Source organism: Engystomops pustulosus, chromosome 4 (assembly GCF_040894005.1).
Source record: "Engystomops pustulosus chromosome 4, aEngPut4.maternal, whole genome shotgun sequence".
Classification (NCBI taxonomy): domain Eukaryota; kingdom Metazoa; phylum Chordata; class Amphibia; order Anura; family Leptodactylidae; genus Engystomops; species Engystomops pustulosus.
In genome coordinates, this window is record NC_092414.1 from 146469642 (window position 1) to 146486809 (window position 17168).

The following is a 17168-nucleotide window of genomic DNA, read 5'->3' on the forward strand; positions in this document are numbered from 1 at the left end:
TGTGTTCTATTTAGATATTAAATAGAAACCTTATTGTCTTCATAATATCTCTAGGGTCTTGTAATGTGTTACTGTCTTGGTTCATACACATGCTTAAGACCACAGTTACTGGATATGTCTTATTTGGCACAATTATGTTTCTGTAAATGTAATTTAATGACACAGGCAGAGCCAGAAAGGGGCTAAAACAGCTCCAGTAGACAAGTATTATTTTTAAGTTGTACTATTTTATACCATAAATTGCTCTACCTCCTGTAGAAGGCTGGTATGAGAAGAGCAGTGACTGATAAGGCTTCTATATAGGCTAAGAATCAGAGCCTACAGAGGTCATATAGACCCTTCAGATATCAGCCCCTCGAAGCTTTATCTGAATACATATAATACATGTGCCTTATGGTGGCTGCAGAGAGATATGCAAATATGTTTTCTTGAATAGGACAAGGAAAACCAAGCCACTACCTTGTAAGACAACCCCTTATCATCAAGCATGAATCTCATGATTACATGATGTGGCATTAAATCCAAACCAGTTTATCTATTCCAAAAGGAACAGATTACGAACTGTAGACAGCACCATTTCAACGTGGTTGAGTCTCTTCAGTACAGCGTAAGGAACTGGTTTAGCTAAATGAGAGGGTGTTGACTTGGGTCAGGAAGTAAGAGTTCTCCTAGAGAGTTTGCCAATTAAGGCCACCTTGCATGTGTGTGTAGACTTATAGTCATTTCTGCTCCACTAGGGGAATCTGGGAAACATGCAAATAATTTTCTTGCAAGGTGCCCTTAAAGGGCACCTACCACCACAAATCTACCTATAAAGGTAGATTGGGTGGTAGGTGAATCAATGGGACGTGAGGATATCCCTTTTAAGGGCTAATCCTCGCGTCCCGCACGTTTTTGGAAACTTTTATTACCCTAATATGTAAATTTTTTTATGTGGCTACTGGGGCGTGGAGTAGCCGCATCTGAGGTTACACGAGGCGGCTACTCCACGGCCCGGTAGCCACTTTACCCCTCCTACTCACCATCTTCGGCGCGCAGCTGCTCGTAGCTCCATGCCCCAGTAGCCGCATAAAAAAATTTACATATTAAGGTAATAAAAGTTTCCAAAAAAGTGCGGGGACGCGAGGATTAGCCCTTAAAAGGGCTATCCTCACGTCCCATTGATTCACCTACCACCCGATCTACCTTTATAGGTAGATTTGTGGTGGTAGGTTTCCTTTAATTAGCAAACTCTTTGTAAGGAGAACTCTTACTCCTTGACCCTAGTAAAAAGCCTCTAACTCAACTAAACAATTGAAACAGTGCTGTCTACAGTTCAGAATCTGTTACTTCTGGAATAGATATACTGGTTTGGCTTTAAATATACATCACTGTCTTCCTAGGCTTCCTGAAAGTCATGCTTGATGGCAAAGGGCCTGCCTAACAACGTAGTGTAAGCAGCATGGTTTTCCTTGTTCGATCTAGGAAAACTTATTTGCATATATACCAAAATCCCCTAGTGGAACATCAATGGTAATAAGTCGCCATACGCCTGCAAGGTGGGCCTAATTATATGTCTGTCAGTCGGCATTCCTTCTAAGCAGCTATCAGAGGAGTCTGCCGTTTTCAGACGACCCCTGTGGTTTTTTAACAGTTTTCCTTCCACATCCCTACATTATATAGAGACTATGCACATGTGACTGATCGGCCTGATATGACTGATTTTTATATTGATGACCTATACTAAGAATAGGTAATCAAAAAGAAAATTCATGAATATACCCTATAGCTGCTAGGCCATGAATACACCATAGGGCTCACCAGTACGCTTTCCCATGATATTACTATATTGTATATAGTATACTATATATGTAAATCCAGGGTGTGGGATTTGTAAGCTGAATACATCGATAGAGCAGCCCTGCTTCAAAATACTGTTGCTGTAAAACACATTAGCATGCTAAGTGTTCCCCTCAGCTTTGTTCCCTACAAAGTAATGGTGTCCCAAAAAGTACAAGAATCACTTTATTGAAATACTGTAAAGCTTTTTAAATAAAAATGTTACCCCCTTTGTGTCCCAAGAACAATAGTACTGTTTTTCATACTACAAAATGCCTTGAACTCTCTAAAGGCCAGTAAAATGCAGTTGTGTCATCAAAGCCAACTTTATTTTTAGACTGGACCTGTCTCTGATCCTACAGTGGGCAACTGGGGCACCAGAACAGCAGATTACACAAAAATACACATAGAAACCTTCAATAAAACTATGGCCAATATTCTATCCTCAGAGGAAAATGTTACCCTACACTGCATTATACTGAAACTATAAATTGCTTTATAATCAATATGTAAACAAATATTTGTAAGGGCTATCAATCCATACAAAATGAGGTTACTGCCAGCATATGATTTACGCAAGGCATTTATTATTTTAATTTCCATGAAACATTGAATATTTTATGTGATGCAATATAATGTGCGGTTACCTTAGTGCTAACTTACTTTCCAAGAAGAGAAGAGATGGACACTAAACAGATAACTACATATTAGTGCAACATTTGGGTGTCACCTGAACTACATATAGTTTAATAGTTTGCAACCCTTAGCAACATAACAGTAATATAACATAACATAGGTTTGGGCAATCTTTTTATTTTAAATACCAGCAGATGCTACTAAAAATACATTGGATATTCCAGTGACATGCAGGTAAATATCTCATTCCACTGGACAGTGTTTAAGGTGTATATATACCCTTTGACTGGACTTTGATTTGGCTAAAAGTGTATGTATTTTCAGGGAGAGAGTAAGTCTCTGGCAGACATCATTGGCAGATGATGAAAATAACAGGTTGCTTACTTTTTGGCACTTATCACAGAAGTTAAAAGAAACACAGTTCCGCTCACCCTGTCAATAGCCTTCAATAGGCACGTCCTACAGGTGCATGTAGATCAACCTTGTAGCTTGGAAGGCACATTCAACATGAGACAATGGATGATCCCAGCACAAACTTGCAGACGTAGATGTAGAAAGTAAAATTACTTGTCTTTATTCAGTGCTTCTAAAATACATACAGTATGCCAGCGTAGTGGACAGTTCTTGAGTTCTTATGGACTTTGGGAAGTGAATGGAAAACGGTGGTGATGGGTTACTCTACAAACAAATAATCTTTCAATCTGGTGGTAAACACTCCCACACCCAATCCCTCGTCTATTACTTTGGACACCTTGAATTGACACATTTTAGTGGTATTTTCATTCAACATATGATAGGTGCATATTTCGTTCAATAGATTTTTATTTATAATTTTGTTCCTCTTGTATTAGCTCTTGAAATCTATCTATTGTGGGGTCCTTTATGAAACAGGATAGAACTCGGGATTCCTTGTCCAGAAAGATGTACCCACTTGATCATTAACCCTAATGAACTCACGTGATGAGGCTCTTAAAGACAACATGTTAACCTGATCTACAAAGCTATTACACAAAAGATCTAGTGACATCAGGTCTTCGATAAAAGAATTACTCACTCTGTTGGCAGGCAAATAATCCGGAACAAGAGACGGATCATTGATATTCAAAAAATGTTTTTAACAATAATAACTGTCTGTCAATGTCCAATAAAGTATTGAATAAATTAATATCACATGTGGGAAAATAGTTAAGGCCTTTTGACAATAACGACACTTGATCTTTCAACAACATATAACTGGACAAGTTAATAACAGTAACGTTCACTAATGCGGATCCTATCTCTGTTGCCGGGTTTTTATGCCCCATATTTTGAACATGGCGATTGCAAAAAATTACTTTTACTCACACAGTCCTTTTTATACCCATGGACTCCTCCATTTCAGAGAAGCTAATCAATCTGTATTCATCATTAAACTTTTTCTTGTTTTTTTCTTTTTCTTTAAAAGTGGTCTTGGTTTAATAGACAGCATATCTTCACATAGAGTCCCAGGAAATTTGATCCTTTAAATGTCGAACAACGTGAGCGCTGCCATCTTGGCAAGTATCATGGTCGAAGTAGCATCATGCTATTACAGACCAGAGTCTCTCTAAGACATTTGCATACATCATTAGCAAAATAAACACAATATTATTGAAATACATAACCGGAGTGATTAAACCACATAGGGTTTAAGTACCATAGGGGGCCTGAAAAACTAAAAAAAATAATTTAAATAATTTAAAAAAAACATAAAGTTCTAATCACCCCTTTCCCTAGTTTGGAAACAAAAATTAACAAACATTATCATAAACATATTTGGTAAAATCTAGATCTTTCAAAATATAAAAACAATTATTCCCATTTGTATACCCCGTAACGGAATAACATAACACTCATTTTTCCACAAAAAATGGTACCTTACGCAGCTATGTATGATGTAGTATAAAAAAGTTATTGATGGTCGAAAATAGAAAACAGCTGGGGTTTTTTTGCACAAACAAAACACCTCTATAAATTTGGTATCTCCTTGATCACACCAACCAAAAGAACAAAGGTGATGGATCCTGTGAAAGGCATAGTGAAAGTCATAAAAACAAAACCTGCAAGAAAATCAGTTTTTTTTTCATGAACTTCACCACTTTTGAAATTTTTTCGCTACTTCCCACTACATAGCATGGACTATTAAATACCTAAAAAATTTATGGATTTTTAAAGTGGTGAAGCAAAAAATTGAAACACAAAAAAAACATTTTGGAAAGAGGTCAATAAGGTACAGCATACAAGGACAGTTCAAGCAAAGCATGAACTGATTTATAAGTCAATATAAGACAATTCTCTAAAAATGAACAGTATCAGTCTAATGTGAATTTTCTTTGGAGTGTTTTTATGCATATACATCTTCTATCTTGGAGCATAACATTTATATATTATTCTTTTTTTATTGTAAAAGCTGTTATAATTTATTCTGTATTGCAGCTCTTTGATGACTTAGCTATGTTATATGACAACGACACCAGTAAGCTGGAGCTTCTCCCAGGAGCCCTGCTGGAGTGTTATGGAGATCCTGGAGAGCTTATCACAGCCATTACAATGAACCAGTTCCAGCGTTTACGAGATGGAGACCGATTTTGGTTTGAAAATAAAAGAAATGGGTAAAATATAATCACATTTTTAAAATGCAGAAACCGTGTTGATAAATTAAGAAAAATTTAACAACTTCAGATGTGTTTTCATCAGACGTATTATTCAACGCCCATGACCATTGTTTTAATGGAGCACTCATAGACTATAGCTTATTAGGTTCTGTGAAACGAATGCCAAGCTGATGTAAATTTGCCATAAAAAACGGACACTTGTTTATGTGATTCCGCTTGTTCAAGTGTATCTTTCCTTAGTCTTTGGGTCTGATGAAATTCAACATGATGTTGCAGTTCTACACTAGAAACAAGTACAATGGGATCAGAATATCTAAATTATGGAGGATAAACTAAAGATATGGGACTATATATCTATGTAAGAACATATTTATACAGTTAAGTGTAAATCTTAAAACTGTCAAGTATGATTCAGATTTTTTCTATCAGGTCCCCAAGATTTTGATGAATTGTCTGTCCCTGCTCACGTCAAATTTATTAAGTGTCTTAGGCACTTTTTGAAACTCTCCGCTAATTGTCCTATGGTTATAGAGACGGGAATGTGGCTTCTTATTTATATGGGGTACATTTACCATGGCTTGTACACTAGAATTTGCAATTATTTCTCCCTTCACACCCCTCAACACCAACTTGGCATGCCCAGCGATGGACTGGGCCAGCGTGGGCAGGGCCGGCTCCAGGTTTTAGTGGGCCCCTGGGCGACAGAGCCTTAGTGGGCCCCTCCGTGGGCTGCCCTCCAGTGGCCACACTGCCCCCCCTCCACCTGCGGACACACTGAGTACCCCCCTTCCACCTGCGGACACACTGACCACCCCCCCTCCCCTGCGGACACACTGACCACCCCTCCTCCCCTGCGGACACACTGACCCCCCCCCCTGCGGACACACTGAACCCCCCCTCCCCTGCGGACACACTTAACTCCCCCTGCTGACACAATGACCTCCCCCCCTCCCCTGCAGACACACTAACACCCCCCCTCCCCCTGCTGACACACTAACCCCCCCCCTCCCCCTGTATACACACTGACCTCCTCCCTCCCCCTGCGGACACGATGACCCCTCCCTCCATTGCCCCCCGCGGACGCACTGCCCTCCCTCCCCCCTCGGGAAAAGAAAAAAAGAATTCACCTTTCCTGGTTCCCCCGGAGCAGCGCCTGCAGCTGTCTTCTGTCTTCGGCCTGGGCCTCTCGTACGCGCCGGCTCTGAAGCCGGCACACGTGATCCGATGACATCATCATGTGCGCCGGCTTCAGAGCCATCACATACCCTGCGGAGCGCTGCATCGTGGGAAACGGGACAGGTGAGTTTTAGATTCTGCCTCTATGCTGCGCTCCCGACCAGCGCAGCATAGAGGCAGAAAAGTGATCGATCCGGATGGTGATTAATTGTACCAGTGTCTTATAGTGACACTGGTACAATTGATCCGGGGGCCCGAGTGGGCCCCTCCAGTACCCCGGGGCCCCGGCACTTGCCCGGCCTGAGCGTGGGGCATTCATGTTCAGTGCCTGTGCACTCACTATCACTTGCACCTATTCAGGCCTGAAAGATGCAGATAACAGCACAATTCTATATACCCAGCAAAATTTGTACCCCAAAGTCTCCTGATCTATCCAGCTTAGCAGCGGATGTCATGATATATAGATTTAACTAGTGCCAGAGTATGAGAAATTCCCCCACAATTGTGCTCCAAAAATGCGCTAAACTGTTTACACATTTGTGGCTGAAACTAAAGTCCAAAAAAAGTTAGCAAAATTAGACAATATAAGTAAACCTGGATAACCTATCAGAAAATGGCAAGTATGATACAAATGAATGTGTCTGACATATAGGCACTAAGCCATGCTATACTTGTCTTGAATCGATTATAGTTTATTGTACAGATCAGTGGGGTGAGGTTTGGATGTAATTTTGTAAAAGAGGCATTTAAATAAACTAGAAGTCACTGGATTTAATAACATACTATTATGCTGCCCAATTAAATAGCATGGGTAGTATACTTCATAGAAGGAAGTAATAGAAGCAGGGAAAACACGTAGTGCATTCCTTTCTCTACTATGAAGTTGTTAAGTATCCTCTTCACTGTAGTCTGTTAGAAAATACCTACGTGATTAGGAGAATTATTAGTCAGGCAGTAATGACCTGTCTTACTATATTTCCTGTTATCCAGCTTCCCAAGGCATAATCAAGATATCCTTAATTGAACTTATTTACAAAGACTTGTATTTGCTTTTTCGTTATATTCATTTGTATTATGATTTGGGGTTTGAGTCATCGAGATCAATAATACATGGTATGTAATACTAATTGTTTCTACTGTAGGTTATTTAATACAGATGAGATAGCAAAGATCAAGAATACTTCATTCCATGATGTCATTTTAGCAGTTACCTCTGCAGATTTTGGTGATATCCAGCAAAACGTATTCACTTGGCGTGAGGGTGAGTTCAAGTTTAAGGATGCAGACACCCAATCTCTTTACACTTTTAAATCTTTAGGGCTTGGCTAGAAAGATGTATATGTGTTGGTAAGTTGCCAGTGACTACATTAGGAGCAAAGACACTCTGTAGGGAATGAAACCATACAAACTAAGGATCTGAATAAAAAAATAAAATTACATTGACTTTTTTTTTACCATAATATCCATGTGAAGTTGCAGTCTAAGATTTCTTAGAGGAAGCAACACTAAGAAATAAGGTATTTATGTCTGTCATTTGGTCTGTAAAATCATTTAATGGTCCCCGATTTCCGTCGCGTGCACGCCGGCGCCGATGCGAAGCAATGCGATCGCGTGTGCCAAAAACCCGGGGCAATTCAGGGAAAATCGGCGCAAATCAGAAATATTCGGGTGACCCGCCGTAAAAACGCAATTCGGGCCCTTAGTAAATGACCCCCACAGTGTCAACAAAAACTGTGAAAGTATCCTGGGAAAGAGAGAAAAACTTGTAGTTTAAAGCACAATGATGGCATTCCTGAAAAGAAGAGATGAGCACATCTATGCTTTGTAAATTCTGCCAATATTTAGGTACCAAATCAAAGGATCAAAATAAACCAGGGACACTTTCTCATATATCTAGTAACTGTGACTGTAGTAATCTTCTAATATTTGTTATCCATGGCCTCCTTCCTTCTGAAATCATCTTTTAAAATTATGGGGCTACCCCAGCTCCTCTGTCATCTGGCTTTAGAGACTGTTACACTGCCTCCCCCTCCCCTTGATCGCTTAGCACTTATGCCGTGAGTACTTCCTGTGAGTACAGCGTGACAGCCTAAAAAGCTAGATCACAGAGGGGCGAAAGTAGAGTTATGATTTTAATCATAAATTTACTTTCATATTTTCTGATTAACCGGACAAGTCTTTCAAAATGGCATTAAGCTGATACTGCATATGGCCTGCAGAAGAAGAAAGAAGGAACAGCGCTTTCCAATTTACTCGGAGGTCCAGCATAAGATAAACAATGTTTTATTTATAAGAAATGAATATATTAAAAAATTTTAAAAATAAAAAAAAAATAAAAGACAGCAACACGTTTCAGCTCCGGACCGGAGCTTTCATCAGGCATGATGAGACAAAACATTTAATGGGATTATAAAGACTAGGTTACTGGAGAACCAGAGGTACGTGACCGGTCACGTGGGTTACCATAGGTCAGAGTTCAGGGAAAATCTGTTCCCTTAGTGGATTACTTTCGCTAAGATAATCATGTTGATATATCTGTTATTAAAATATACATACCGTATATACTCGAGTATAAACACTAACTCGGCTTATACTGGAGTCAAAAAGCTAAATAAAAAAAAAAAACTAAAAAAAAAAAATCTAAACTCACCTTTTCAGCGGCCGCGCGAGTCTTCTATGCGATCCCTCTGGCTGCGGCACCAGGTCCGAGTCACTGACTTCAGCCGCCGCCGCGATCGTATTGTGTGTGCCAGCAGCCGGCACACACTGTGATGTCAGCGCTGCGGCTGACGTCAGAGCTGCGCACCGCCGAAAAGGTGAGTTTAGATTTTTTATTTTTTTAAATTAACTGTCTGGCTCCATAACGGGCCGGGGACCCGGCTCCATAACGGGCCGGGGACCCGGCTCCATAACGGGCCGGGGACCCGGCTATTTAAGAGGGCACAGGGGCTGGTGGCTACATATTGGGGGCAGGGGCTGACAGGCTACATATTGGGGGCAGGGGCTGACAGGCTACATATTGGGGGCAGGGGCTGACAGGCTACATATTGGGGGCAGGGGCTGACAGGCTACATATTGGGGGCAGGGGCTGACAGGTTACATATAGGGGGCAGGGGCTGACAGGCTATGTACTACTGGGGGCTGGCTGGCAGCTATATACTACAAGGGGCTGCTGTCTATATACTACTGGGGGCTTGGTGGCTATATACTTGGGGGGGCTGTGACCAATGCATTTCCCACCCTCGGCTTATACTCGAGTCAATAGGTTTTCCCAGTTTTTTGTGGTAAAATTAGGGGCCTCGGCTTATACTCGGGTCGGCTTATACTCGAGTATATACGGTATAAACAATAGATAAAAATCCGTACATAAGAACATTTAGATACATTTTGTTCTTTTCAAGAAAAAAACTGTCCCGGTACAAACATAACCAAGTAAAAAGAACCTAATCAATAATAATATATGTAAGAAAAGTATATCTGATGATGGCACAAGTTGTTGCAAACGGAGCCTAGAATAAAAAAGCATTGGAAGAGTATAATTCGTACCTATGGTAACACAGCGGTCCTAGAACATTGGTAACGCTGCTATAAGAGCCAATTAGAAAATGCTTGACTGTGGATGGGAGCTAAAGAGGGGCACAACGGCACAAGTGGGATGCTCATCAGAAGAAGCCACATCAATGATCTAGGTAAGAGGAACGCAAAGAATGTTATATTGTAAAGACTCGATCACCTCATTAAGTCCATTGGGACACAGTGGGATTAGCTTATAAATCCAATAGGATTCTCTACGAATTAACATTTTTACACAATGACCTGTATACAATCAAAGTTTAATTCATGTTCTAAGGCTTTGTTTTTGAAAGCCAATTTTCGTTTAGTGGCGATGTCCGTTTAGCCTCATTCTTAGTGATCGTATTGTACAGCCTACATATTGCTGGCCACATAAGCTGTCAACAAGATAGATAACAAAACTAGAAGAGCAGGATAAACTGTTTTTAATCTTAAATACTTCACCAGTGCTGTTCAATGAGAAAGTATTTGCTCCATTATTAATTTTATCACAGCATAGACAAAGTTTTTGTCTACATTTTTGAACACCAGGTGTGTTTTCATTGTTTGTTTTTGTTTTGTTTTTTTTTTGGGGGGGGGTAAATTTGCTGGGTGCTATCATGTTCTGATGGTGGTAGCTTTCCTAAAAGGTTATTATAGGTTACTTCGGTAGAATATCATGGAGGATCGGATCCGTCCTCAAAATATTCCAATGTTTGGATAAAATGGCTCTAATTTTTATATTCCCTCTGTCATAAGTTGTGATGAAATTATAAGAACGTTTGCACTCTTTCGATGCTTTTGGAGATTTCTTTGAGGTTTTCAGACAGTCTTTTTGTGTTTTGTTGGCATATTTAAGATACGCTTGTTTTATCAATTTTTGGAGGTATTTTTTCTCTTGGAATCTATTTTTTGAGGATAGATGATTGTTTTTGATAATCTTCATGATCAGTACAGTTCTTACGTATGCAATGGAATTGGCTGAATGGCACATTTTTCAACCATTTTGGATAATGTGCACTCCCAAACTCTAAAAACCTATTGCTGTTAACTGTCTTAAAGTGTGTTGTGGTGACAATTTTTTTCCCAAGATTCGTTAGTTCTAGATCCAAAAAAACTATTTTATTTTTATCAAGGTTCATGGTGAACTTCAGACCCCAGTTGTCGGTGTTAATGGTATCTATGAACGTTTCAGCATCTTGTCTGCTACCACGCCAGATAAAAAGCAGATCATCAATATATAACGCCTAAAATACACAATATTCTTAGACTAATGGCTGGAATTGTAAATATGTAGGGACTCAAACCACCCCATAAATAAGTTGACACAACTGGGAGCGGCTTGAGTCCCCATCGCTGTGCCACGAACTTGATGGTAGATTAGTTCCTGGAACTCAAAGATATTATGTTTGAGTACAAACTCCCATAGGCATAAGCAAATTGGTATGTTCAGAAAGGAACCAGTGCATAGATTCTAAGCCTAGTTCATGCGGTATGTTTGAATATAGAGATGAGATATCTAAAGACAGAAAAAAATTGTCATCATCCCATATAAATTCCTCTAGGTCAATGATGAGACTACTAGAGTACTGAAGGTATGACAAGGGGCTGTAAAAAGAGGTCTATATAATGAGACAAATTACAGGTTAGGGACCCTATCCCAGATATTATAGGGCGACCTGGGGGATTTTTTTGGTCCTTATGGACTTTTGGTTAATGATAGAAAGTCAGCAACAGTGGATGTGTTATCATTAGGAACCCATTTTCCTTTTTGTTAATCACCTTTGCTTCAAAAGTTTCTTTAACTATTGCGTTATATTCGATCAAAAATTATGGTGTGGAGTCTTTTTTCAGGGGTCTATAGTAATTCAGATCTCCTAGTATATTGGATGCTCCCAGTATGTAATCCGTTCTATTTTGGATAACTACCACCCCCCCTTTGTCAGCTGACCGGATAGTTATCTCGTTATCTCTGGTGTTGGAGCTAAGGTATTTTAAGGCATGTAGTTTGCCTTGCGTTAGATTATCACCAGGGCCTTGAAATGATTTTATGTTTTTAAAATCACTGGCTACCAGAGAAAAAAAAAATGTGTCAATGTCAGTGACCTCTTTGTGACACTGGATTGAAAGTCGACTTCTTATTGACATTTTGATATAAGAACTGGTCTCTATCGAGGCTGGTGTGTTCCTAGCTTTTTTTTATCATTTTGCAAATATCTTGGTTATATTTTTTATAAATATATTTAAGTCAATAAATAGTTGGAAATCATCAGTGACTTTATCGGGGCAGTTTAAACCCTTAGATAATACAAACTTTTCATTGGGAGTAAGGAGATGGCTAGATAAATTAAAGATCTTAGTTTCACTTATATTTGGCTGGTGATTTGGGGGCATTGTGGGGGTTCTAACTTCCTTGTTCTTTTGCCTTTTTCTTCTATACTTGCCTCCTTGGCATCCTCTAAATCTCTGTTTCTTTTAGTTTTGATTAGATTTGGTTTTTCTAGTGGCATTGAATAATTTATGATCCTGTTTTGAAATAGTGCTTTTTTTGTGGGTAGCATGGTAAGTATCGGTGGTCCTTTCGGGATAGGGGTGAGACAAATACTGAAATCTAAGGGGGTTGTAATTGCGTAATCGTACGGGTATGTCCCAATTCTAAAAAAGATAAACGATAAATGGACATGGCCACAAACGAAAATTGGCTTTCTCAAACAAAGCTTTTCTAAACATATCAACCTAAAACATGAAGACAACTTTGATTGTACATAGGTCATGCCAATAGAACAAATAACAGAAAAATCATCTGATCATGTAAAAATGTTGAATCATAGAGAATCCTATTGGATTTATAAGCTAAACACACTGAGTCCTAACAGACTCAATGAGGTGATTGAGTCTTTATAATATAACTAGAGATGAGCGAGCACTAAAATGCTTGAGTGCTCGTTACTTGAGTCGAACTTTTCCGGATGCTCGAGTGCTCGTATCGATTAACAAACCCCATTGAACTCAATGGGAGACTTGAGCATTTTTCATTGTTCACTGAAAGAACACATTGAAAGAACACTGAAGAACACATTGTAGATGTTTGCAGATGTTTTCACAATATGTGTGAAGACCACATTGCAGATGTTTCCATACATCTGCAATTTGTTCTTTACACATATTGTTCTTCACATACTATTGTGAAGAACACCGTTCGACACGCGTGTCTTCAGATAAGTTAGCAGATGTACAGAAACATCTGCAATGTGTTCTTCACTGTGTTCTTCACTTAAATGATCCTTTGTTCACTGTGTTCACTGTTTTCATTGTATTCTTCACGGTTTTTCGCTGTGTTTTCTTGAGTAAATGCTCGATCTCGAGCAGGCGAAATACTTGTCCGAGCAACGAGCCATTTCGAGCACGCTAATACTCGAACGAGCATCAAGCTTGGACGAGTATATTCCTCATCTCTAAATATAACATTTAATGTGTTACTCTCACCTAATCATTGATGCGGCTTCTTCTGATGAGCATCCCTCTTGTGCCATTGTGCTCCTTTGTAGCTCCCGACCACAGCCAAGCGTTTTCTAGTTGGCTCTAATAACAGCATTGCCAATATTCTAGATATCAGTGCTGCTGCAATCCGTAGCCTGTGTTACTATAGATACGAATAGTATGCTTTCCGATGCTTTTTGTTCTAGGCTCCATTTGCAACGACTCGTGCCATCATCAGATAAACGTTTCTTACATATATTATTATAATCTACTGTTTTTATAATCTTTGAGATTCTCCGGTAGCCTAGTCTATATAATCTCGTTAAATGTTTTGTCTCGTCATGCCTGATGAAAGCTCTGGTCCGGAGCTGAAACACATCCCTATCTTTTATTACTTTTTAAATGATTTTTTATCAATATATTAATTTCTTATAAATAACACATTGTTTATCTTATGCTGGACCTCCGAGTGAATTGCAAAGCACCGTACTTCATTCTGCTTCGGGCCATATGCTATACATCTACACGATCCTGGGATCCTGGTCTCCAGTGGAACGTGTACATGGAACGTGGATGCGGCTGCTGCATCCACATCTCTCAAAACTAATTTACCCAACACTGTCAGGTGAGAGTCCTGAACCATATTTTAACTAAACGCTACTTTAACAATATTACTCGAGACTTGCGCTCTGTTTTTTGCATCTTTCTCTATCCTGCCTCTTGGGGGGGGGAGGGGGTGTCTCGAGATCATTTCTCAGCTCCCTATTCCAGGACTCTTTGGTTATTTAGATGATACTGTCATTCACCCCAGAGCTTAGTTAATGGGGATTGATGATGGAAAATGTAAAAAAAACATTAAAAATAAATCAAGCAAGACAAAAGATTTGTAGAAACAAATCTGTGTTTTAGAGATTATATACCATTTTACAGGTAAATTGGAAAACAAAATGGTTCAGACTGATTAGATTTAGACGCTAACCAAATCTATTGAAAAAGGTAATGGGGCTTCTATAAATTGAATGTTGGATGATTTTCTCAGTGAATTAGTAATTCATTTTTTTTTTTTATTCTGACAGAAAAAAATAAAATGATGATTACCTCTTTATTTAACATTCGGCTGATATAAAGTATACTGTATATATGAGATATATAATGAAAAAAAAAATAGTTTTGTAACATAAAGTGCACTCAGGAATAGCAATACACCATGCATTAGGAATGGTCAAATACAGCAATTTCAAACCACTGTAAATGAGCACACAACTGGGTGGTATAATCGGGTTTCTCAAGCAGTTTTGGCTGGAGCCCATTGCAAAAAATATTCTGTTCTTTGCTTGAGGACTCAATTGATTGATATCTGCTAACCAGCATATCACTATGTACCATATGAGGCTGTTCCTTCCATTCTGAGCCAAATCCTTGGTGAATCTTTTTTTTCTTCTGTGGAAAGCACATTGTGAATACGATTTGGGTGTTATCAATAGTGAATTGAAGGTAGCTTCAAAGATATACATTTAGGCTAAAAGGTGATATTAGTCATTATTGCATTATTGGATTAATGACTAGTTGGAACTTGCATTCACAAGTCTATGATCACAGTCTCAATCATATTGTAGTGTACAGTAACGAGGAAAAGAAAGTTTATAATTCCCAGGACAGCAAAAAATAATCTAGATATTAAAAGGTCTTGAAATTAGGTAAATTCCAATTTACGTTATTTAAGAAAAGTGCAGTCAAAATGGAGAAGACAAAAATAGTACCACCATGAATTAATAGCTTGTAGAATCACCTTTTCTGGCAAAAACCTGAGTTGATGGTTTTCCTTTTTACATCATTTGTTTCTAACATTGATATGGAATTTTTAAGCCAAGACTTATTTACAATGCTGCTTGAGTTTATTGATGATGAGTTATCCCGTCAGAACCCGTAACTAGTAACACTCGCAATTTGTGCTGGTGCGGATGTTAACTGCTTAAATTTTGTTGGCAAGGTCGCCAGCTGCACTCAGATAGCTGCAGCCGTGTTCACCCCAACATTAACATACCCGCAGTGCTGAGCACCACCATTATGGGGAGGATTGTCACTCCAAATGATGTCATTGAGGAGGGACAATCCTCAAGAAAATGATGGTGCCCTGCACCACAGCCATTTCCATGCCATAGGCAACTTTGCCAACGGAAAAGAGTTACTGCCCACAGAAGGTGCTGGTGTTAATGGCAGGGATGTTTAGCATGTTTGATTTATTTAAAAAGTAATTTATTAAAATCCTTCTTACTGCATTACATGACTATAATATCTTTCCATTTTTAGGTGATCCATGTCCTCAGCCAGAAAAAGCTACAGTGTTTCCATCTTGCCTTCGCCTCACTGCGATTGATTACTTTGAGGGATGCGTTATTGGATATAGCAGCCTTATTGTGATTATTTGTGCTTTCCCTCTAGGTTGGTAAATTTCGCTATATTGTTACACAGAAAGTTAGCAGAAGTGAATGACTGCAGAATCAAATAGGTATATTTATTATTAAAGTTAAATCAAGTTTTAGATGAAGATGAAGATTAGTATTATGAAAGTCATGAGTGTTAGGCGCAACCTATTGGTGGCAAAAAAGGCAGTTGTGTTGAATGTGCTAAGAACAGATACTTATAAAATAGTCTATAGCCACAGTGCACAATTTTTTGAATATTATAGGGCTCATATACGGTCGTGCTGCACACTTTTGTCGGACTGTGTACCATTTTTTGCGCTAAAACAGCTTGCACAGGTATTTAAATGTTGCTTCCATGCAACACAAATTAGGGACCGTGCCGTTGGAAAGTTTGAATGATTCTGACTGAACGCAGGATTTAACTTTCAAATTGTGTTGCAAGCCCAAGCACTTACTGGCACCTCTAAAGAGATGGTGAACTCTGTTGGACCTGAGCTTGACTGAGTGGGCGCACGATCGTAGTGAATCGCGGCACGGTGCATTATGCACTTTCAGTGACCCTGTAAGTAATTGTGCCCCTATATGTATTTAGTATTTGTCACAGAAATATATCCATCTTAATTGGGTTTATTCCTAGCGCATCTTACAGGTTTTAGGGAACAACAGTTTATGTTCTTAAAAAAAAAAATACAATAAACAAATTCCTCAATTTCATGATGGTTTATATTTAGTCTCACATTTTCTGTGTTTTATCCTTATGATTTCAGTTAGTTTTTTTATTGCTTGTGCTGTTGCTCAATCCCGTAAAAGAGACTTCAAAAAAATCCAAAATAAGCAGGCTGTATCCAGTATGAAAACAGTTCTATCTGCTGAAGGTATCGCTGGTAAGTATTGTCGGATCTTAAATAAAGTCATCTTCATAGCATACATTTTTATGCATTTTACATATTTTTATGACAGACAATATCCTCAGGATATCATCAACCCCTTAAGGATGCAGGTTTTTTTCTCTAATTTCTCGCTCTCCACCTTCAAAAATCCATAACTTTTTAATTTTTCAGAGTACAGAGCAGTGTGAGGGCTTATTTTGTGCATAACAAATTTTACTACTCTGTCACATTATTTATTATTATCATTATTATTATTATTCCTTTACCTTTGGACAAATTTTACAGGACATGTTTGTCAGATGTCCAGACCACAAGTTTTATTACACGTTCTATCATCAGTGATTGGGTGTAATCTCTATCTTTTAATGTTCTTGGTGGAGAAGTATCATTTCCTAGTTATGTTAAGCCCATGGTACTTTTGCCAGTATATAGACACATTTATATGCTGGGACCACTTTTTTTTTCGTTTATGATTTTTGTAATGATTACCCTAATATGTTGCTATTGCAACAACTGAGTATTAAATAAATAATACATTTTCTATTCATTTTCTAAAA

The 17168-nt window shown here is 38.8% G+C and overlaps 1 protein-coding gene across 3 annotated transcripts in view; it reads left to right on the forward strand.

Annotated features, from left to right (window-relative positions):
* LOC140127380 (dual oxidase 1-like) overlaps positions 1–17168 on the forward strand; it is a 164785-nt gene that overhangs the window by 70157 nt on the left and 77460 nt on the right. For all 3 annotated transcript variants that reach the window (XM_072148000.1, XM_072147999.1, XM_072147998.1), the window contains 4 exons: positions 4909–5084; positions 7406–7524; positions 15606–15737; positions 16489–16605. In XM_072148000.1, coding sequence (XP_072004101.1) covers positions 4909–5084; positions 7406–7524; positions 15606–15737; positions 16489–16605 — 544 coding nt within the window. The remainder of the gene's footprint in view (positions 1–4908; positions 5085–7405; positions 7525–15605; positions 15738–16488; positions 16606–17168) is intronic.